This window comes from Trachypithecus francoisi, unplaced genomic scaffold, assembly GCF_009764315.1.
Source record: "Trachypithecus francoisi isolate TF-2019V2 unplaced genomic scaffold, Tfra_2.0 Lachesis_group12, whole genome shotgun sequence".
NCBI classification, from domain to species: Eukaryota; Metazoa; Chordata; class Mammalia; order Primates; family Cercopithecidae; genus Trachypithecus; species Trachypithecus francoisi.
Window position 1 is genome coordinate 1,677,529 of NW_022681457.1, and position 23,926 is coordinate 1,701,454.

At 49.3% G+C, this 23,926-nt stretch overlaps 1 protein-coding gene across 5 annotated transcripts in view; it reads left to right on the forward strand.

Moving 5' to 3' along the window:
- Positions 1 to 23,561, forward strand: part of HIF3A (hypoxia inducible factor 3 subunit alpha) — a 48,610-nt gene extending 25,049 nt beyond the window's left edge. For 4 of the 5 annotated variants that reach the window (XM_033223752.1, XM_033223755.1, XM_033223753.1 and 1 more), the window contains 6 exons: positions 1,015 to 1,205; positions 4,841 to 4,945; positions 9,550 to 9,821; positions 13,233 to 13,350; positions 16,975 to 17,056; positions 23,046 to 23,561. In XM_033223752.1, the coding sequence (XP_033079643.1) occupies positions 1,015 to 1,205; positions 4,841 to 4,945; positions 9,550 to 9,821; positions 13,233 to 13,350; positions 16,975 to 17,056; positions 23,046 to 23,143 (866 nt within the window). In that variant the 3' untranslated portion in view covers positions 23,144 to 23,561. The remainder of the gene's footprint in view (positions 1 to 1,014; positions 1,206 to 4,840; positions 4,946 to 9,549; positions 9,822 to 13,232; positions 13,351 to 16,974; positions 17,057 to 23,045) is intronic. The other variant, XM_033223756.1, reaches the window with a different exon arrangement.
- Positions 23,562 to 23,926: the final 365 nt, after the last annotated feature.

Consider the following 23,926-nt stretch of genomic DNA (forward strand, 5'->3'; position numbering starts at 1 on the left):
GTTTCCCAGAATGCTCTTCTGTCTCCTGTCCTCCCTCCCCTCCTGTGGCTATGGCATGGTTGCTTCAGTCTCTTGCTGGCCTCTGCTCTAAATCCTGCTGTGGCTCCACATTGTCCCCATGCTTCTGCCTCTTCCCTATTCTGGCTTTGCCACTCTTTGGCGTCCAGTAATCTCGATCCTTCTAAGTCTGGCTCCTTTCTCCCTCTTCCTTCACTCTCCTGCCATTGTGGATGAGCCTCCCTCCCAGTTTGTCCTTCAAGACCTCACCTTCTCCCAGCTGTTGCTGGCCACCCATGCTCCTGGGTGTGGGGTGGGATTGCTGATATAATATCCTTTCCTTTTCTGGCTCAGAGCTGGCTCTGGGCCTTGTCTTAACCTCTGGGGACCTTCCAGCCTCCTTGAGGACTTGGGGCCAGTCTTTTCTCCTAAGGTGCAAGCTCCCCAGAGCTGAATGGAATGGCCAAATGCTGAGCTGAGCCACCAATCCCCTCCCCTCGGAGTTTTCAGAGCCTCACCACAATCTGGCCACTAAAGTTCACACCTGGGGGCTGGGTGCAGTGGTTTATGCCCGCAATCCCAGCACTTTGGGAGGCCGAGGCGGGCAGATCACTTGAGGTCAGGAGTTTGAGATCAGCCTGGCCAACATGGTGAAATCCCGTCTCTACAAAAAGTACAAAACTTAGCTGGGCATGGTGGCGGGCACCTGTAATCCCAGCTACTCCAGAGACTGAGGCACAGAATCGCTTGAACCCAGGAGGCGGAGGCTGCAGTGAACTGAGATTATGCCACTGCACTCCAGCCTGGGCAACAGAGCAAGACTCCATCTCAAAAATAAAAATAAAGTTTACACCTGGCCCAGCAGGGGTCCTCCAGGCCCCTTCCTTACTCCTACACTAAGAACAGTGGCCGTCCTGACTTGCTGATGTCAACTGTGTTCCCGGGTGGTGTGGAAGGCTCTGGCCCTCGGCCTTTGGTCACCAGCCCGTGTCCTCCCCATCTCCATGTGTCCTGCAGACGCCCCTGGCCCCCGGATCCTCGCCTTCCTGCACCCCCCTTCCCTGAGCGAGGCTGCCCTGGCCGCTGACCCCCGCCGTTTCTGCAGCCCTGACCTCCGTCGCCTCCTGGGACCCATCCTGGATGGGGCTTCGGTAGCCGCCACTCCCAGCACCCCACTGGCCACACGGCATCCCCAAAGTCCTCTTTCGGTAAGCCATCCCACCCACATGAGCCCTCAGCATCCAAGGCTCCGTCCCTCAGGTGGTCTTGGCCTGTGGCTTAAACCTGACTGTTCTCTGGGCCTCAGCTTCTCCATCTGTGTAGTGGGGAGGTTGGGTTGAGATGGGGTTGAGGTTCCTTTAAGACGCAGATCCAGATTCTTCAATTGTTAGAATTCCAGAGTCTGGCTCTGTTAGGGAAAAACTCTCTCAAGCTATGTTTTTCCTCTGCTCTCCTGATAATGCAACAATCGTCAACACAGAAGACTTCTGTGACCAAATGTGGGCAGTTTTTCCCACACACCAAGCAGCGAACACCAGCTGGGTGTCCTCCAATTCAATTCCGGCACCATCTACCTGGAGATAGTGTCAAATCTCACAGGTTGGCCCTCAGTCCCCAAGACTGCTCCCTGCTCTTCAGACACCAGTCACAAGTCTGGGCCTCCAGAATTTCTTTTTTATTTTTCTTTTTATTTTTGAGATGGAGTTTTACTCTGTCCCCCAGGCTGGAGTGCAGTGGCGCAATCTCGGCTCACTGCAACCTCCACCTCCGAGGTTCAAACAATTCTCTTGCCTCAGCCTCCCAAGTAGCTGAGATTACAGGTGTCTGCCACCACACCTGTAATAATTTTTTGTATTTTTGGTAGAGACAGGGTTTCACCATGTTGGCCAGGCTGGTCTCGAACTCCTGACCTCAAGTGATCTTCCGGCCTTGGCCTCCCAAAATGCTGGGATTACAGGTGTGGGCCACCGCACCTGGCTCTTTGGGTTTGATTAATTCGCTGGAACAGCTCACAGTAATCAGGATAACACTTATTTAGGTTTACTGGTTCATTGTCAAGGATATTGCGTGGGATACAGATGAAGGGATACATTAAGTGAGGTATGGGGGAATGCAGGGTCTCAGAGCTTCCATGCCATCCCTGGGCACCACCCTCCAGAAACCTCCATGGGTCAGCTATCTGGAAGCCCCTCAAACCCAGTCCTCTTGGGTTTTTATGGAAGCTTCATGATGTCAGCATTCTTTCCCCCAGGGGGCAGGAGCCTCTCTGGGTACAGTTTTATGACTCACAATCAAAAAGGCGGGGGAAGATTAGAGACCTGCCTTGGGGCAGGTGAAAGGAGGGCAGAGGGCTAGAGAGGTTCTGTTTCATGAGGCCTAACACACCCAACGTTCTAACAAGACTGTTTGAACTGTTTTGTTAGACTGTTCTAATAAATAACTGTTCTAACAGAAGACAAGGGCCATGGGAGTTTGACCCAGGAACGGTGCACAAAAATCATGTATATATATAAATATATATTTTATATTAAAAATAAATATATAAACATATATTTATATATGCAAACATATTTATATATGCAAATATATTTGTTTGTAAATATCTGCATATAAGTATATTTATATTTACATATATTTGCATATATATGTTTACATGTGTGTTGATGTATTTGCATATATGTAAATATTTACATGAATGTAAATTCATGTAATTTACATACACCATAGGCCCTGTATTAGTCCATCTTCATGCTGCTGCTAAAGACATACCCAAGACTGAGTAATTTATGAACAGAAAAAGGTTTAATGGACTCACAGTTCCACATGACTGGGGAGGCCTCACAATCATGGTGGAAGGTGAAAGGTACATCTTACATGGCAGCAGGCAAGAGAGAATGAAACCAAGTGAAAGGGGTTCCCCTTATAAAACCATCAGATCTCATGAGACTTATTCACTATCACGAGAACAGGATGGGGGAGACTGCCCCCATGATTCAATTATCGCCGACCAGGTCCCTCCCACAGTGTGTGGCAATTACAGGAGCTACAGTTCAAGATGAGATTTGGGTGGAGATGCAGCCCAACCATATCAGGCCCCTAACCTGGGTTGTTTGGAACTGGCACAGATGACCTTCCTCCCACTCCAGCTTATGACTAAGCATCCAGTTCTCTGAACTTTGACCTCAAAGAGTCAAAATGTCTAATGTCCTGATTTATACAGACCTGGATTCAATCCTAAATCTGCCATTTATCAGCGGCGTTACCCTGGCTGGGCAGGCAAGTTCTTGAGGCCTTAATTTCTTCACCTATAAAAGAAAGATAATAACATGTCACCACATCATTGCTTATTCTGAGCATTAAATGAGAGTATTCATGAGAAGCACTCAGTAGGGGCCTGGCACCTATTGGTGCTCAACAGATCATACCTGTTACTATCACTATTTGTTGTGAAGATAGTCAGACCTTTGACCTCAGTGAGTCTATATTATCCAGTGTTGACTGTCTTCATCCCCACTCTTCACCCCAAGAAAATATCTTCCCTCCAGAGAAATACAGACTGTGACCTTTGACCTCATCCTTTACTCCTGAGACAGCTGAACTCGCCATTGTTTCCCCCACTAACTCTAGGCTCCAAGACCTTTAACACCAGAGGATTTGTTTGAAAATCTTGGCCTCAGGCTGGATACGGTGGCTCACACCTGTAATCTCAGTACTTAGGGAGGCCAAGGTGGGGAGATCATCTGAGGTCGGGAGTTCAAAACCAGCCTGACTGACATGGTGAAACCCTGTCTCTACTAAAAATACAAAAATTAGCCATGTGTGGTGGCAGACGCCTGTAATCCCAGCTACTTGGGAGGCTAAGGCAGGAGAATCACTTGAATCCGGGAGGTGGAGGTTGCAGTGAGCCAAGACCACGCCATTGCACTCCAACCTGGGTGACAGAGTAAGACTCCCTCTCAAAAAAAAAAAAAAAAAAGTCTTTCGGATTTTTTTTTTTTTTGCAACAGTCTCACTCTGTCACCCAGGCTGGAGTGTGGTGGCACAGTCATAGCTCGCTGCAGCCTCCGCTTCCCAGGCTCAAGCCATTCTTCTGCCTCCGCCTCCCTAGTAGCTAGGACCACAGATGTGTGCCACCATGCCCAGCTAATTTTTGTACTTTTAGTAGAGACGGGGTTTCACTATGTTGGCCAAGCCAGTCTCGAACTCCTGATCTCAAGTGCCACCCACCTTGGCCTCCCAAAGTCCTTGGATTACAGGTGTGAGCCACTGAGCCTGGCCAGGCTCTGATCCTTCTTTTTTTTTTTTTTTTTTTTTTTGAGATGGAGTCTTGCTCTGTCACCCAGCAGGCTGGAGTGCTGTGGCCGGATCTCATCTCACTGCAAGCTCCGCCTCCCGGGTTCACGCCATTCTCCTGCCTCAGCCTCCCGGGTAGCTGGGACTACAGGCGCCCACCACCTCGCCCGGCTAGTTTTTTTTTTTGTAGTTTTTAGTAGAGATGGGGTTTCACCGTGTTAGCCAGGATGGTCTCGATCTCCTGACCTCATGATCTGCCCGTCTCGGCCTCCCAAAGTGCTGGGATTACAGGCTTGAGCCACCGCGCCTGGCCAGGCTCTGATCCTTCTAACTGGAACTTCCATGTTTGCTTTGTCGATCTACATACACTCCGGCATTCTGACTTTTGAATACCCAGGCTCAAAACTCATCTGCATTTGCCGTTGGACCCCCTTTGTCCCCAGATGCCTGGCATTTGATCCCCACTTCTACCTTTGAGCTGCAGACTGTCTTCCTGTTGACACCTCCCAGGCTCAAGATTTCCTGAAGTCCCTACTCCATCTCTCCACAGGCAGATCTCCCAGATGAACTACCTGTGGGAACAGAGAATGTGCACAGACTCTTCACCTCCGGGAAAGACACTGAGGCAGTGGAGACAGATTTAGATATAGCTCAGGTAAGGGCTGGCGTGGAAGGAGTAATCCTTAGCCCTGCATTCTGGGGATTCACATATGTGGCTTTAGAGAAGGTTAGTGGGATGGCTAAAGGAATGAGTGGATAGATGGATGGATGGATGGATGGATGGATGGATGGATGGACCGTTGTATTCATTAGGTGGATGATGGTGGATGAATGGATGAGGTTTAGGCAGATATTCTAACGGATGGATTGATGGGTGGATGGGTGGGTGGGTGGATGAATGTTTGGGTGGATATTTTGATAGCTGGATGAAAAATGGATGGGTGATATTTGGATGGATGATTTATTGAGTGCATAGATAAACCGACAGCAGCATGATGTATTAGTTATTATTGCTGTGTAACAAATTGCCTAAAAACTTAACACCTTAAAACAACAACTATTTATTATGTCACATGGTGACTGGGTATCAGAAATTCAGGAGCAACTTAGCTGCTGGTTTTTGCTCAGAGTCTCTCACGAGGTTGAAGTCAAACTCTCAGTCAGGGCTACAGTCATCTGGGGTTAGAAGGTTTTCTTCCAAGCTCACACACATGAGGTGGCTGGCAGGCCTGAGTCCCTCACTTTGCTTTGGCTGGAGGCCTCAGTTCCTCATCACACGAACCTCTACATAGACTCCTTAAGTGTCCTCACAACGTGGCAATTGGCTTCCCTAAGGCAAGCAATCCAATAAAGAGAGAAAGAGACAAATGGGGAAGCAGAGAGACAGAAAAAACAAGTCCTAGACTGAAGACACAGTCTTTCATAGCCTAATCTCAGAAGTGACAAACCATCACTTCTGCCATATTGTTTTGGTCATATAGATCAATCCTGTACACTGTGGGAGGCAACAACCCAAGAGTGTGAACATCAAGAGGCAGGGATCATTGGGAACTTCCAATGATTGATGTCTCTCTCTCATGCAAAATACACTCACCCACCTCTCAAGGGCCCCCAAAGTCTCCCAAAGTTTCTTCCTATTACAGCATCAGCTTGAAGTCCAGACTCTGATCATCAGAATCTGGTCTGGGTGCTGGGGAAACTCCTTGAGTATAGTTCCTCTCAACATTTTGGCTTGTGGACTAATGGAGATGAGTCATCTGTCACCCACATACTCAATATGTAGTGGTGAGACAGGAATAGACACTACTATTCAAAACGGATGGGGAAGAGGAGCATGCATATGTCCCTGGTCCATAGCAGTTTTGAAATCCATGTAGGCAAATATCAGAAGTTCTTTCATTAGGACTTAAAACAAAAATTGGGGGCCAGGCACGGTGGCTCACGCCTGTAATCCCAGGACTTTGGGAGGTTGAGGCAGGCAGTTCACGAGGTCAGAAGATCAAGACCTTCCTGGCCAACATGGTGAAACCCTGTCTCTACCAAAAATAAAAATAAAAACAAAATTAGCTGGGCATGCTGGCACATGCCTATAATCCCAGCTACTCGGGAGGCTGAGGCAGGAGAATCACTTGAACCAGGGAGGCAGAGGTTGCAGTGAGCCGAGATTGTGCCACTGCACTCCAGCCTGATGATAGAGCAAGACTCTTGTCTCAAAAAAAAAAAAAAAAAATTATAAAAATAGAGACAGGGTCTCACTATATTGCCCAGGCTTGTCTTGAACTCCTGGGCTCAAGTGATCCTTTCACCCTGGCCTCCTAAAGTGCTGGGATTACAGGTGTGAGCCACTGTGCCTGGCCCGAGGGTGCTCTTCATTGCTCAGAGACCACCTTTTTCTATTTTTTTTGTTTGAAACGGAGTCTCACTCTGTCACCCAAGCTGGAATACAGTGGCTTAATCTTGGCTCACTACAACTTCCGCCTCCCAGCTTCAAGTGACCCTCTGGCCTCAGCCTCCCGAGTAGCTGGGACTACAGGTGCCCACCACCATGCCCGGCTAATTTTCTTTTTTATTTTATTTTATTTTTTTTTGAGACAGAGTCTCGCTCTGTGGCCCAGGCTGGAGTGCAGTGGCCAGATCTCAACTCACTGCAAGCTCCGCCTCCCGGGTTCCCGCCATTCTCCTGCCTCAGCCTCCCGAGTAGCTGGGACTACAGGCACCTGCCACCTTACCCGGCTAGTTTTTTGTATTTTTTTAGTAGAGACGGGGTTTCACCGTGTTAGCCAGGATGGTCTTGATCTCCTGACCTCGTGATCCGCCCTCCTTGGCCTCCCAAAGTGCTGGGATTACAGGCCTGAGCCACCGCGCCTGGCCATAATTTTCATATTTTTAGTAGAGATGAGGTTTCACCAGGCTGGCTCAGAGGCCACTTCTTTTTTTTTTTTTTTTTTTTGAGACAAGAGTCTTGCTCTGTCACCCAGGCTAGAGTGCAGTGGCATGATCTCAGCTCACTGCAAGCTCCACCTCCCGGGTTCACGCTATTCTCCTGCCTGAGCCTCCCGAGTAGTGGAGACTACAGGTGCCCGCCACCACACCCGGCTAATTTTTTTTGTTTTTTTAGTAGAGACAGGGTTTCACCGTGTTAGCCGGGATGGTCTTGATCTCCTGACCTCGTAATCTGCCCACCTCGGCCGTCCAAAGTGCTGGGATTACAGACGTGAGCCACCACACCTGGCCTAGAGCCCACTTCTTAATGTTAGCATCATTTCCCATCTGGAGGGCTCCTGCAGTCAGCCAAACTCAAGGTTAATGGCATGGTTCTCCAGACTGCAGAGTCTGCCCAAGACTTCTGACATCAGCCACAAGTTTGAGGGTCCTCAGGGCCACCCTCACTTTAGATCAGCTGCCTTCCAATGTGGAGATTCCCAGACTCCTGTAGACTCCCTCAGGTTTGATAATTTGCTACAAGTGTTCATGGTACTCAGAAAGTGCTATACTTAGGGTGGTAGTTTTATCATAACAAAAGAATACAAATCAGAAACAGACAAAGGAAGATATTCATAGGTGGAATCTGGGACTGGAGGGTCCCAAATGGAAAGTTTTCTTGTCCTCAGGGACATGTTATCCTCCCAGCATTGATATGTAGCAATATGTGCAGAGTAATGCCAACTCAGGAAACTCACCAAAGCATCAATGTTCAGAGTTTTTATTGGGGTTTTATTGCATAGGCATGATTGAGCAAATTACTACCCATGTAATTGAATTCAGTCTCCAATGCCAAGTCTACCTTCCCTGGATCCGGCTGATTTTGTGTGGACCAAAGCCCCAACCCTCTAATTACAGCGGTTGTTTTTTCTGCATGGCCAGCCTCCGTCCTGAGTTATCTCATTAGCATAAACTCTCCAGGGGCTCACCATGAGTCACCTGGTTAGACCATGAGTCACCTGGTTAGCATAGATTGTCCAAAAGACTCACAGTGAATAGCAAAGACACTCCTATCACTCAGAAAATTCCAGAGGTTTAGAGGTTACCTTCCAGGAGCTGGGACAAAAGCCAGACCTCTCTTTGGGTACAGTTAATTATTCACTGCACAAGGAGGTTGAGAATATTCAAAACCTTCAAGTCCTGTCTCCTTCATGTTTAACATCTCTTCCTTTAGGAGAAATATTTTTTATCTCTCTCTCCTCTTGCCTTTTACTGTAAGTAACAAGAAGAAATCAGGCAGCCCCTTCAACACTCTGGCTGGGAGTCTTAGCTGGACCACCTAGTGTATTTGTTGCATTTTCTACTTTCCACATAACTGCAAACAGCAGTGTTGCTAAACTTTCAGCCACTACAGGACAAAAATTCTCTTTCCTCTGGTTTCCAGTGTGTTTCTCACTTCTCTCTAAGACCTCACTGAGTCTTCTCAATGTTCAGATTTTTTTTTTTTTTTTTTTTTATGAGACAGAGTCTTGCTCAGTCACTCAGGCTGGAGTACAATGGCGCGATCTCGACCTCGGCTCACTGCAAGCTCCGCCTCCCGGGTTCACGCCATTCTCCTGCCTCAGCCTCCCGAGTGGCTGGGACTACAGGCGCCCGCCACCGCACCCAGTTTGTATTTTTAGTACAGATGGGGTTTCACCGTGGTCTCGATCTCCTGACCTCGTGATCCACCCGCTTCGGCCTCCCAAAGTACTGGGATTACAAGCGTGAGCCACCGCGCCTGGCCACAGTGTTCAGATTTTGACCAATGGTTTCTCTGAGGTATTTAGAATTTCTTTTTTTTTTCTTTTCTTTTCTTTTTTTTTTTTTTGAGACAGTGTTTCACTGTGACACTCAGGCTGGACTGCAATGGTGTGATCATGACTCACTGCAACCTCAAACTCCTGGGCTGACACAATCCTCCCACCTCAGCCTCCTGAGTAATTAGAACTACAGGCATGGGCCACCACACCTGGCTAATTTTTTTCTTTTTTATGTAGGTGGGGGTCTCGCTATGTTACCCAGACTGGTCTCTTAATTTCTAGCTTCAAGTGAGCTCCCAACTCAGCCTCCTAAAAGCTCTGGGATTACAGGTGTGAGCTACCACGCTTCTGACCCAATTTAGGATTTCTCTAACATGCTCTTCAGGGAGTCCTTATACCCATTTTACAGATGAGGAAACTGAAGCTCAGACTGTTGGCCACAGTCACAGAACTCAGAAGTGGTCGTGCTGGGAGGTCAGCCAAGGTCCACCCAAGTCCAAAGCTTATGCTCTTACCTTCCTCCTGCCCTCCGCAGGATGCCGACGCTCTGGATTTGGAGATGCTGGCCCCCTACATCTCCATGGATGATGACTTCCAGCTCAACGCCAGCGAGCAGCTACCCAGGGCCTACCATAGACCTCTGGGGTCTGTCCCCCGGCCCCGCGCTCGGAGCTTCCATGGCCTGTCACCTCCAGCCCTTGAGCCCTCTCTGCTGCCCCGCTGGGGTAGTGACCCCCGGCTGAGCTGCTCCAGCCCTTCCAGAGGGAAGCCCTCAGCATCCTCTCCCATGGCTGGGGCTCGGAAGAGGTGAGCCACAGTAAAGGGGGGACATCAAGGGAGCATCCCCTCACCCCGTCTTGCCCCTGCCTCCTGCTTCAGCCTCGTCCCTCACCATTTCTCTAACCCTGATCTCTGCTCCAGCCAGGCCCTCAGTGGGCCCAGCAGCTGCCAAGTTTGTGCCAATCTCTATGCCTTTGCCTAGGCTGTACACCCCTTCTGGAGTGCCCTCCACTGCTCTCACCATTTATCCAAATCCTGTCAACCAGGGCTGTCTCCTTTGGTTATATCTGATCTAGTGACAATTTTTATCAGAGTTTAGAAGACATTGCTGCAGTGTCGGAGAAACTATTAAGCTGGGTGTGGTAGTACATGCCTGTAGTCCCAGCTACTTGGGAGGCTGAGGTGGGAGGATCTCTTGAGCCCAGGAGATCGAGGTTGCAGTGAGCTGTGATTGTGCCACTGCACTCCAGCCTGGGCAACAGTGAGACACTGTCAAGAAAAAAAAAAAAAAGATGAAAGAAAGAGAGAGAGAGAGTGGAGAGAGAGGAAGGAAGGGAGGAAGGAAAGGAGGGAGGGAAGGAAGGAAGGAAAGGAAAAAGGAAAAGAAACTGTCTAGAACTAAATTGCAAGCATGTGCTCATTTCGAATCCAGAGTGGTCTTATCCTTATGGATACGTCTTGGTATCTTCCAAGGCTCTCAGCTTGGTACTGGCTATAAAGTAGGTGCCTGATAAAGACTTATTAAATGAGGGAGGGAGGGAATTATTATTATTATTATTATTATTATTATTTATTTTTTTTTTTTTTTGAGACAGAGTCTAGCTCTGTCGCCCAGGCTGGAGTTCAGTGGCCGGATCTCGGCTCACTGCAAGCTCCGCCTCCTGGGTTTATGCCATTCTCCTGCCTCAGCCTCCCGAGTAGCTGGGATTACAGGCGCCCACCACCTCGCCTGACTAGCTTTTTTTGTATTTTTTAGTAGAGACGGGGTTTCACTGTGTTAGCCGGGATGGTCTCGATCTCCTGACCTCGTGATCCGCCCGTCTCGGCCTCCCAAAGTGCTGGGATTACAGGCTTGAGCCACCGCGCCGGGCCGGGAATTATTAATGAATATAGTTGGCACTTCAATGGGTGAACAGGTGGATGGATGGATGAATGGGTAGATGGAAGGACAGATGGATGGATGTGTAGGTGAAAGGGTATATGTATGTATGTGTGTATGTGTGGATGGATGGATGGATGATGGATGGATGTCTGGGTAGACAGAAGGATGGATGGATGGGTCAATGGATTGATGGGTGGCTAGAAGGATGGATGGATGGATGGATGGATGGATGGGGATGGATGGATGGCAGATGGATGGTGGATGGATGGATGGATTAATGAATGGATTAATGGATGGATGCATGGATGGTGGATGGATGGCAGATGGATGGTGGATGGATGGCAGATGGATGGTGGATGGATGGCAGATGGATGGATGAGTCAGTGGATTAATGGATGGATGGATGCATGGATGGTAGATGGATGGCAGATGGATGGCAGATGGATGGATGGATGGATGGATGGCAGATGGATGGTGGATGGATGCCGGATGGATGGATGGATTAATCAATGGATTATGGATGGTGGATGGATGACAGATGGATGGGTGGGTGGATGGATAGATGGTGGATGGATGGCAGATGGGTGGTGGATGGATGGCGGACAGATGGATGGATTAATCAATGGATTAATGGATGGCTGGATGGATGGATGGATGGATGGATGGTGGGTGGATGGCAGATGGATGGTGGATGGATGGCAGATGGATGGATGGACTAATCAGTGGATTAATGCATGGTGGATGGATGGATGGATGCATGCATGTATGGGTGGTAGATGGATGGCAGATGGATGGCGGATGGATGGATGGATGGATGGATGGCAGATGGATGGTGGATGGATGGCAGATGGATGGATAGATTAATAAATGAATTAATGGATGGCTGGCTGGCTGGATGGATGCATGGATGGTAGACTGATGGCAGATGGATGGTGGATGGATGGTGGATGGATGGATGGATGGACTAATCAATGGATTAATGGATGGTGGATGGATGGCAGATGGGTGGTGGATGGATGGCAGACAGATGGATGGATTAATCAATGGATTAATGGATGGCTGGATAGATGGATGGATGCATGGATGGTAGATGGATGGCGATGGATGGTGGATGGATGGTGGATGGATGGATGAATCGATGGATGGATGGATGGATGGATAGATGGTGGATGGTGGGCGGACAGATGGTGGATGGACGGCAGGTGGATGGATGGATGGATGATGGCAGATGGATGGCAGATGGATGGATGGATGAATCAATGGATTAATGGATGGATGGATGGGTGGATGGATGGTGGATGGCAGATGGATGGAGGATGGATGGATGGATGGATGGATCAATGGATGGATGGATGTTGGATGGCAGATGGATGGAAGATGGATGGATGGATGGATGGATCAATGGATGGATGGATGGATGGATGGATGGATGGATGTTGGATGGCAGATGGATGGAGGATGGATGGATGGATGGATGGATGGATGGATGGATCAATGGATCAATGGATGGATGGATGGATGGATGGATGGGTGGGTGGATGGATGGGTGGGTAGATGGATGGATGGATGGTGGATGGCTGGCAGACAGATGGTGGATGGACGGTGGATGGATGGATGGATGGATGGATGATGGGGATGGACGGATGGATGAATCAATGGATTAATGGATGGTGGATGGATGGCGGATGGATGGATGGGTGGATGGATGGATGAATGGATGGATGGTGGATGGATGGATGGCAGATGGATGGATGGATGAATCAATGGATTAATGGATGGATAAATGGATGGATGGATGGATGGATGGATGGATGGATCAATGGATGGATGGATGGATGGCGGATGACTGACAGATGGTGGATGGATGGCAGATGGATGGATGGATGGACGGATGGATGGATGATGGCAGATGGATGGCGGATGGATGGATGGATGAATCAATGGATTAATGGATGGATGGATGGATCAATGGATGGATGGATGGATGGTGCATGGCTGGCAGACAGATGGTGGATGGATGGCGGATGGATGGATGGATGGATGGTAGATGGCTGGGTGGAAGGATGGATGGATAGATGGAGGACAACTAGGTGGATAAATAGGTGGATGAATGGAAGGATAAATGGATAGAGGTTGTTTGGGTGGGTGGGTGATGGATCATTGGATAAATGAGAAGGTAGATTGGTGGATCAATGGATGGATGGACTGGTGGGTGTATGAGTAAAGGAATAAATAGGTACTCAGAGGAGTGAACGAATGCTCGTCACCTGCTTACACTGTTACCCACACTTGCCCAGGTTTGCTGTGTCCTGAGATTCTTGCCTGTTTTCCTCCAGGACCCTGGCCCAGAGCTCAGAAGACGAGGACGAGGGAGTGGAGCTGCTGGGAGTGAGACCTCCCAAAAGGTCTCCCAGCCCAGAACCCGAAAACTTTCTGCTGTTTCCCCTCAGCCTGGTGTGTTGGGGGATTAATGGGATTCTCTGGCCCTCATTACCTAGCCTGCTTAAACCTCCTGTTTTATAGATAGGAAACAGACAGAGGCAGGGGCTGGTTGAGGGTCATACAGAAAGTCAGTGGGCCAGCTGAGACTGAAGCCTAATCTTCTAGTTTCACTAATGGGTATTAAAAACCTCTGCAGTGAACTGAGATCGCGCCACTGCACTCCAGCTGAGCTACAGAGTGAGACCTTGTCAAAAAAAAAAAAAAAAAAAAAAACTCTGCTAATATATGTAAGATGGCAGTAAGTCAGCTGGGCGCGGTTGCTCACGCCTGTAATACCAGCACTTTGGGAGGCCGAGGCAGGTCGATCACCTGAGGTCGGGAGTTTGAGACCAGCCTGACCAACATGGAGATACCCCATCTCTACTAAAAATACAAAATTAGCTGGGCGTGGTGGCACATGCCTGTAATCCCAGCTACTCAGGAGGCTGAGGCAGGAGAATCGTTTGAACTTGGGAGGAGAAGATTGCGGTGAGCTGAGATCGTGCCACTGCACTCCAGCCTAGGCAACAAAAGCGAAACTCCTCAAAAAAAAAAAAAATGCAGTAAGTGCAAAGAAGGAAAACTAAGCAGGGTAAGGGGAGAAATGGCATGTGGCTGGTATCTGCAGGAATCTTCTCTGCTCCCATGGGACCCCCTCCCCAAACTAGAACAGGTCTTGGCCTTGGATTACTAGTGCAGAGTTCAAAGTGCAGACACTAGAATCAGACTGACCTGGGTTCAAGTCCCAGGTCTGCCACCCAGTAACTGTGAGACCTTGGGCAGGTGACATCACCATGTGGAGCCTCAGTTTCCTCATCCAGAAAGTGGGAATAGTTACATCTCACTGGACTGCCATGAGAATTAAAGGAAATTAGGCCCTTAGCTGACACTCAGTGGGCTGACCATAAATGATGTACAAAAACAAACCAAATGGCTGGGCGCAGTGGCTCATGCCTGTAATCCCAGCACTTTGGGAGGCCAAGGTGGGCTGATTACCTGAGGTCAGGAGTTTGAGACCAGCCTGGCCAACATGGTGAAACCCCATCTCTACTAAAAATGCAAAAATTAGCCAGGCATGGTGGCAGGCACCTGTAATCCCAGCTACTCTGGAGGCTGAGACAGGAGAACCACTTGAACCTGGGAGGCGGAGTGAGCCTGCTGCTGCACTCGAGCCTGGGCGACAAAGAGCAAAACTCCATCTAAACAAACAAACAAACAAACAAACAAAAGCAGCCTCCCATAGTGTCCCTCCTCCAGTCTCTCCTCAACTATGCATTCTGCACCACAGCAACCACAATACCCTTTACAAAAGCCGGGACCAGGTACAGTGGTTCCTGCCTGTAATCCCAGCACTTTGGGAAGCCAAGGCAGGAGGATCACTTGAGCCCAGGAGTTCAAGACCAGCCTGGGCAACATAGTGAGATGCCGTCTCTACAAAAATAAATAAATAAATAAATAAAGTTAACCGGGTGTGGTGACATGTGCCTATAGTCCCCACTACTCAGGAGGCTGCGGTGAAAGGATCACCTGAGCCTGGGAGGTCAAGGCTGTAGTGAGCCATGATCGTGCCACTGCACTCCAGCCTGGATGACAGCACAAGACCCTGTCTCAAAAAAAAAAAAAAAAAGCCAGCCTGGACTATGTCCCTTCTGCAAGGCCTCCCTCTAGGACCTTTCATGGCTCCCTAGTGCTTCCAGCAGTGCCCTGGTTCTTCACTCTGCAAAGGGTTGTTTGAATATGAGATGTGGTTGATAATATAACAATTTACAGGCCAGACGCAATGCCTCACGCCTTTAATCCCAGCACTTTGGGAGGATGCGGCGGGAGAATCACTTGAGGTATGGAGTTCAAGACCAGCCTGGCCAACATGGTGAAACCCTGTCTCTATTAAAAATACAAACATTAGCCGGGTGTGGTGGTGCACACCTGTAGGCCCAGCTACTTGGGAGGCTAAGGCACAAGAATTGCTCACCCGGGAGGTAAGCCGAGATCGCACCATTGCGCTTCTGCCTGGAGGACAGGGTGAAACTGTCTTAGAAAGAAAAAAAACCCTCTCTCTCTATATATAGTAGCTTACATTTATTAAGTGCCTACCATGTGCCAGACACTGACTGCTCTAAATTCCTTGCACGATTAATATATTTAATCCCCACAACTACTATTGAAATATTCTTGTTACTGTTAGACACACTTAACACAGAAGAGGTTAAACAACTGTATCAGAGTCTGCATAGGAAAGGTGGCACACTCAGATGGAGTGTTGAGGAGAATTTAATAACAGGACTGTTGAAAAAGGTGTTAACCTAGTGTAGGGAAATCAGCAAGGCTGGTGCAGCACCCTGGGGCACAGCATGGGAAGTGGGCACCAGCCCTGGCCTGAAGGTGCAGGGTGGGGTGGTCACCAGATCCTGCAGCGAGTGGAGTCCAGCTAATGAGGGCTGAAACCTTCCATGGAGGGAGGACACCACCAACTCACAGGGAAGAATAAATACCCCACCTGCTGGTATCTCCCATGAGCTAACCAACAGGAACACACGGAGCAAAGTTGCACGCTGTTATGGTCCCTGTGCACAGGTCCTCGGGAGAAGGAAGAAGGATAAGGGGGAATGAGGCTCTGGAGGTACATAAGTAGGATGACTGAATAGGAACTGACCCAAAGTCATACTACGGATGGGTGGCCACTGGACCCCAGTAGCCCTTAATCACTGCACCATCTTGTCTTTGGATATATATTTTTTTCCTTCCTTCCTTTCTCTTTTTCCTTTCTTTTCCTTTCCTTTCTTTCCTTTCTTTTCTTTCTTTTTTGAGATGGAGTCCACTCTGTCACCCAGGCTGGAGTGCAGTGGCACGATCTTGGCTCACTACAACCTCCTCCTCACAGGTTGAAGCAATTCTCCTACCTCTGCCTCCCAAGTAGCTGGGATTACAGACACATGCCACCACACCCTGCTAATTTTTATATTTTTAGTAGAGATGGGGTTTCACCATGTTGGTCATGCTGGTCTCAAACTCCTGACCTCGAATGATCTGCCCATCTCAGCCTCCCAAAGTGCTGGGATTACAGGCATGAGCCACCGTGCCCAGCTTCTTTCATTTTTAAAAATTTTTGTAGAGCTAGGGTCTCGTTATATTGCCCAGGCTGATCTCAAACTCCTGACCTCAAGTGGTCCTCCTACCTTGGCCTCCCAAAGCACTAGAGTTACAGGCATCAGCCCCTGTGCTTGGCCTTATTTTTATTTTATTTTTATTTTTTTTTAGAGATAAGGTCTCTGTCACCCAGACTGGAATGCAGTGACACGATCATAGCTCACTGCAACCTCAAACTCCTGGTCTCAAGGGATCCTCTCACCTCAGCCTCCTAAGTAACTAGGGCTACAGGCACCTGCCACCACACCCAGCTAATTTTTGAATTTTTGTAGAGATGATATCTCACTATCTTGCCCAGGCTGGTCTCAAACTTTAAGCCTTACGGGATCCTCCCGATCCTCCCGCCTCAGTCTCCCAAAGTGCTGTGATTACAGCCGCCGCGCCCGGCCGTTCCCGGGATACTAACGATGATGATGATGATGGTGGTGGCTTTGTCTCTCTCTCCCACAGAGTTTCCTTCTGACAGGAGGACCAGCCCCAGGGAGGCTGCAGGACCCCAGCACCCACCTCCTGGACCTGAATGAGCCCCTGGGTGAGTAGCAACCTGGGTATCCAGAGTCCCAGGGCACCCTCTCCCCTGGGAGGTGCGAGAGGGATGGAGCCATTCCAAAGGTGCTAGGGGACTGTCAGTGCTTGGAGATGAACTTGATGGAAATGGCACCTCCTGTCTTTTCTGTCTTCTCATGGGCACTGCGGAGGAGAGAGGAAGAGAGACCCTAATAAAGTGTGATCATAGACCCGAGCCTAGGTCTCTGGAGCCTGCACGCCTATGATCACACTTTATTTATTTATTTATTTATTTATTTATTTATTTTTAAGATGAAGTCTCACTCTGTCGCCCAGGCTGGAGTGCAGTGGCATGATTTCGGCTCACTGCAACCTCCGCCTCCCAGGTTCAAGCAGTTCTCCTGCCTCAGCCTCCCCAGTAGCTGGTATCACAGGTGTGTGCCACCACACCCAGCTAATTTTTGTATTTTTAGTAGAGACGTGGTTTTGTCATGTTGGCCAGGCTGGTCTCGAACTCCTGACCTCAGGTGACCCACCCGCCTTGACCTCCCAAAGTGCTGGGATTGCAGGCATGAGCTACTGCACCCAGCCTAAAAATGTTTTAAGATGAACAACAACAACAACAAATTAAAGGAAATGTCTTCCCATGTGGCTACGGTGGTGATGCTGCTTCCCACAGCCCCTCCACAGAGCATGAGACAAGCTGTCATTTCCTAGTGCATCGTTTCACTTGAAACCTCCAGGTATCAGCCAGAGGGATCTTTTCAGAGCCTGAATCGGACCCTGGCCCTCCTCTGCTCAAGACCCTTCTATGGCTCCCTAGTGCCCTTCAAAGAAAGATCAAGCTCCTCATTTGGATTCAGATCCCTGTAGGGTCTAGTCTCTGCCACATCTCAGACCATGCTGTGCTCCACGCCCTCTGTTTCAGCCACAGTCACTGTCGTTCAGTTTATTCTTTCCTTCATGCATGTAACAAATATTTATGGAGCACGCCGTAAGCACCAGGCATGGCTCTAGGGGCTGCGGACTCACTGTGAACAAATTGCACAGAAATCTCTACCCTTGCGGAGCTGACATTCTAGTGCAGGAGAGAGATCATAACAAAGAAACGAGTACGAGAAAGTGTGCAGGAGGGAGGCTGGGCATGGTGGCTCTGTAATCCCAATGCTTTGGGAGGCCAAAGTGGGAGGATCACTTGAGGCTAGGAGTTCGAGATCAGCCTGGACAGTATAGCAAGACCTTGTCTCTACACTGCCCTTTCGCCCAAGCTGGAGTGCAGTGGTGAAATCTTGGCTCACTGCAGCCTCTGTCTCCTGGGTTCAAGAGATTCTCCTGCCTCAGCCTCCCAAGTAGCTAGTACATGCCACCGTGTCCAGCTAATTTTTGTATTTTTAGGAGAGATGGGATTTCACCATGTTGGTCAGGTCCGTCTTGAACTCCTGACCTCAGGTGATCTGCCTGCCTTGACCTACCAATGTGCTGGAATTAACAGGTGTGAGTCACCGCACCTGGCCTAAAAAAATTTTTTTAATTGGCCGGGCATGGTGGTGCATGCGTGTAGTTCCAGCTACTCTGGGGGCTGAGGTGGGAGGATCACTTGAACCTGGGAGTTCAAGGCTGCAGTGAGCTATGAGGGTGCCACTGTACTCCAGCCTGAGCAACACAGCGAGACCCTGTCTCAAATTAAAAAGAGTGCAAGAGGGCTGGGTGAGTGTTTTATGCCTGTAATCACAGTGTTTTGGGAGGCTATGGAGGGGAGGATCACTTGAGACCAGGAGTTTGAGACCAGCCTGGGAAACATGGCAAGACCCTGTCTCTGCAAAAAAATTTTAAAAACCAGGTGGGTGTGGTGGCACGCACCTGTTGTCCTAGTTATGGGAAGCTGAAATGGGAGGATTGCTTAAGCCCAGGAGTTCAAGGCTACAGTGAGCTGTGACTGCACCAGTGTATTCCAACCTGGGTGACAGGGCGAGATCCTGTCTCTATTTATTTCTTTTCACATTTTTATTTTCTTTCTCTCTCTGTTTTTTTTTTTTCGACACAGAGTCTCGCTGTGTCACCCAAGCTGGAGTGCAGCGGCAGGCTCTGCCTCCCGGGTTCACGCCATTCTTCTGCCTCAGCCCCCTGAGTAGCTGGGACTATAGGCGCCCACCACCTTGCCCAGCTAATTTTTTGTATTTTTAGTAGAGACGGGGTTTCACCACATTAGCCAGGATGATCTTGATCTCCTGACCTCGTGATCCGCCTGCCTCAGCCTACCAGTGTGCTGGGATTACAGGCTTTCTCTTTTTTTTTTTTAGAAAGGTCTCGCTCTGTCACTCAGGCTGGTGAGCAGTGGCGCACTGTCTGCTCACTGCAGCCTGTGTGCCCCCGGGCTCAAGCGATCCTGCCACCTCAGCCTCCTGAGTAGCTGGGACAGCAGGTGGGCACCACCACACTTGGCTTTTTTTTTTCTTTTGTATTTTTAGTAGAGACAGAGTTTCACCACGTTGCCCAGGCTGGTCTTGAACTCCTGAGCTCAAGTGATCCGCTCATCACAGTTTCCCAAAGTGCTGGGATTACAGGCATGAGCCACTGCACGCACCAGGCCCTGTCTCTATTTAAACAAACAGGCCAGGTACGGTGGCTCATGCCTGTAATCCTAGCACTCTGGGAGGCTGAAGCAGGCAGATCACCTGAGGTGAGGAGTTCAAGACCAGCCTGGCCAACATGGTGAAACCCTGTCTTTACTAAAAATACAAAAATTAGCCAGGCACAGTGGTGGGCGCCTGTAATCCCAGCTACTCGAGAGGCTGAGACAGGAGAATCATTTGAGCCCAGGAGGCGGAGGTTGCAGTGAGCCAAGATCACACCACTGCACTCCAGCCTGGGCAACACAGCAAGACTCTGTCTCAAAAAATAAAAATACAAACAATTGAACAAAAATAGAGTGGGAGATGAAAATAAGCGTAATGGGGGAAATGATGCATGCAAGGAAAAAGAGTTTGGAGTGGGGGGTTTCAGTTTTAAACAGTATGATCAGGGTGTTTTCATTGAGAAGGTGATAGTTGAACAAAGACCTGGGGTGAGTCCTGACGATATTGGGGGGAAGAGTGTCCCAGGCAGAGAGAACAGCAAGTGCAAAGGCCCTTAGGTGGGGATTGTATCTGTCTTTTTTGGGGGTGGGGGGGACAGGGTGGGTCTTGCTCTGTTGCCCAGGCTGGAGCACAGTGGTGCAATCACAGCTCACTGCAGCCTTGAACTCCTGGGCTCCAGCAATCCTCCCATCTCAGTCTCCCGAGTAGCTGGGACTACAAGTGCACTTCATCATGTCTAGCTAATTTTTAAATTTTTGTAGAGAAAGAGGTCGGCCAGGTGCGGTGGCTCAAGCCTGTAATCCCAGCACTTTGGGAGGCCGAGACGGGCGGATCACGAGGTCAGGAGATCGAGACCATCCTGGCTAACACAGTGAAACCCCGTCTCTACTAAAAAAATACAAAAAACCAGCCGGGCGAGGTGGCGGGCGCCTGTAGTCCCAGCTACTCGGGAGGCTGAGGCAGGAGAATGGCGTGAACCTGGGAGGCGGAGCTTGCAGTGAGCTGAGATCCGGCCACTGCACCCCAGCCTGGGCGACAGAGCGAGACTCTGTCTCAACAAAAAAAAAAAGAGAAAGAGGTCTTGTTGTGTTGTTCAGGCTAGTCTCAAACTCCTGGGTTCAAGTGATCCTCCTGCCTCAGCCTCCCAAAGTGCTGAGATTGTGCCTGGCTGTCTCTGTCTTATTTGGGGAAAAGCAAGGCCATTGTAGCTGAAGCAGAGAGGAGAGAAAGGTGAAGGCTGACTGCATGGAGACACTGTGGGGCATTGTGATGGCTTTAAAGTCACCTTGCTCGAGGAGGCTGCCTCAGGGCCTTTGCATATCCTGATTCTTCTGCCTGGAATACTTTTCTCTCTGTTCTTTGCCATGTTACCACATCCTTTAGATCTCAAGTCAAATATTACTCCTTACACAAAGCCCTCCCTGACTGCATATGCTAATGGTTTATAACAATCCATAATTACACAGGCCTTTGGGTCAACATTTGATGACTGTCTGTCTTCTCCTTTGGGTATGAGGCCTTCAAGGGCGGGGGCCAGGGGTGTCTGGGTCCCTGCTGTACTCTTCTTTGTGCACGTGGGTGGGCGGTGGTTGAGCACAGAGGAAGTTCACAGCACGTATTTGTGAATGAGGAGCTAAGATTCAGGCACTCGCGCTGTGTCTAGCTTTGTGCTAAATCTTGTATGTACCTGATGCAGTTGGTGCTTCTCACTGGAATGTCGGTCCTACAAGAGCAGGGAGATTCATCCATCCTGGTCACTGCTGTCTCTCTAGCACCTGGCACAGTAACTGACACAAAGTAAGTGCTCAGTAAATGTGTCGGGGTTTTTTGTTGTTGTTTTTGAGACAGGTTCTCACTGTGTCCAGGCTGGAGTGCAGTGGCACAAACACAGCTCATTGCAGTCTCCACCTCTTGGGCTTAAGCAATCCTCGTACTTCAGCCCCCACAAGTAACTGGGACCACAGCCATGTGCTATCATGCCTGGCTGACGTTTGTATGTTTTGTAGAGACGAGGTTTCGCCATGTTGCCCAGGCTGGTCTTGAACTCCTGAGTTCAAGTAATCCACCCGCCTTGACCTCCCAAAGTGCTGGGATTATTGGCATGAACCACCACGCCCGACAGTAATATGTTTTGAATGAATAAACTCTCATAAATGAAGTACGTGTGAGTATCCTGGTTTCTCAAGTAACAACAGCTGACTTAACTGCTTTTTCATCAGTACTAGTTATGGTTCAAAGCACCTTCCATAGATTTACTCATTTATTCCGTACAACAGCCCAAGAGGGAGGTGCTGTTATTAGCTTATCTTACAGATGAGGGAACTGAGGCACAGAGAGGTGAAGTCACCTGCCCCAGGTCACACAGCAAGTAAATATCAATGCCTGGATTCAAACTAGGGCAGCGTCTGGCTCTGGACTCGGGTTCTTCACTGCAGTCCTGAACACCCCAGAGAGGTTCAAAGAGTGGAACGTGCCCAGTCACTGCCGTTTGAATCCAGGCAGGCCTCCCTCGCCACTCAGGCTTTTAAGTCCCAGGAAGGGGAGACGGGTTGGTGTGGGATCTGATGAGGTTTCTCTTCAAATAACCCAATCAATCTTTTATTCTTTCATTCATAGTACCTCTCCCCACTGCCTTTTTCCCTTTTTCTCCTTTTTTCCTTTTCGCCTTTTTTGAATGCCCAGACACACCACAATACCAGGCGTTATCAATACCAGCTCACGTTCCTTTCCTTATTTAAAAAAAAGAGTAACTTTCTAAATCATTACAGACACCGCTTCCCCTTTCCTCTCCGCTTTCTTTAACGTGCCCATCTTATCCAAACAAATCAAATGTTTAGCCAACCGAAATTAGTTTAAATTGTATAACCCGACCACAGCCAAAAAAAAAAAAAAGGTACAAAAGCAAGACTTGCGTCAAAAATAAAGGCTCTCTTGCCCCTTTGTTCAAGCGTGCTCTCATGGTAGCTAGCCAAAGAGGCACCCCTCTGCGCAAAAGTAAAATTACTTTACTCTCCGGGCGCGGTGGCTCAAGCCTGTAATCCCAGCACTTTGGGAGGCCGAGACGGGCAGATCACGAGGTCAGCAGATCAAGACCATCCTGGCTAACACGGTGAAACCTCGTCTCTACTAAAAATACAAAAAAACTAGCCGGGCGAGGTGGCGGGCGCCTGTAGTCCCAGCTACTCGGGAGGGTGAGGCAGGAGAATGGCCTAAACCAGGGAGGCGGAGCTTGCAGTGAGTTGAGATCCGGCCACTGCACTCCCGCCCAGGGGACAGAGCGAGACTCCATCTCAAAAAAAAAACAAAAAAAAACAAAAACAAAAAAAAATTACTTTACTAAAAATCCTTTGTTTAAGTGTTCAATTTCCTTAAGATTTTACACATCATTTCAAACATTGGGGTTATGGTTGTCCTCTGATTTATCTTTCATCTTTGCAGGCCTGGGCCCCTCACTGCTCTCTCCGTACTCAGATGAGGACACTACCCAGCCCAGGGACCACTTCCAGCCAACAGCAGGTTCGGACCAAGCCGACTGAGCTGCCTCCTCTCCCCATCTGCCTTCTCCTCCCCCAGAAAGGACCTCAACCACACTCCAAGCTGGCAGCCAACGCACAGGATGGGGATGCCAGGAGAGGGGCCCCTCTCCTCTCTATGTGCCCCCTGCCCACCTCGGGCCTACCTCAGCCCTCACCCCTCTGCCTGCTCCCAATCTGGGGGCTCTTTGGGGTGGTCTCAGCTCAGTGACCTCTGGGAGGGGGTCCCTGGCTCCCTCCTCCTCCTCTCAGGATTTCTCTTGGGGTTCTCAATACTTGGTTACCTCATTATCCCTTTCTCTGCCTCTCTTGGCTTTATTTTGGGGAATTGGGGGTGGGGAGGGTTGGGGGGTCATATCTGTGTTTCCAGGTTCTGGCGAGAACAATGATCCACAGGTCAATGTGATTACGTTTCCTTCTATCCTTCTTATATTATTATTTTTATTTTTGTCAATTTTGTGATATGGTTTTTAATCGTGATGAATTGCCTAGGGTCTGTAAGAATGTGGGACTCTGATCTTCACCCCTCCTCAGGTGTCAGTGGGGTGAGGCTCTGGGCCAGACCTCACTCCCAGCGACTTCCAACTGAGGCCAAAGCCCCCCAAGCCCTGCCCGCCAGCTCTGCCTGCCCCTTCCGCTCTGGGCTTCCTGCTGCCCCCAGCTTTGCCCAGACACTGACTTCATTCATGGTCCTCCTACTTCAGGGGCAGCCTTCTACTTCCTCTGCTTCCAAACTATGCAACCTCCAACCTGCTCCAGTTCCAGATTGTATAACCTCTGACCTGC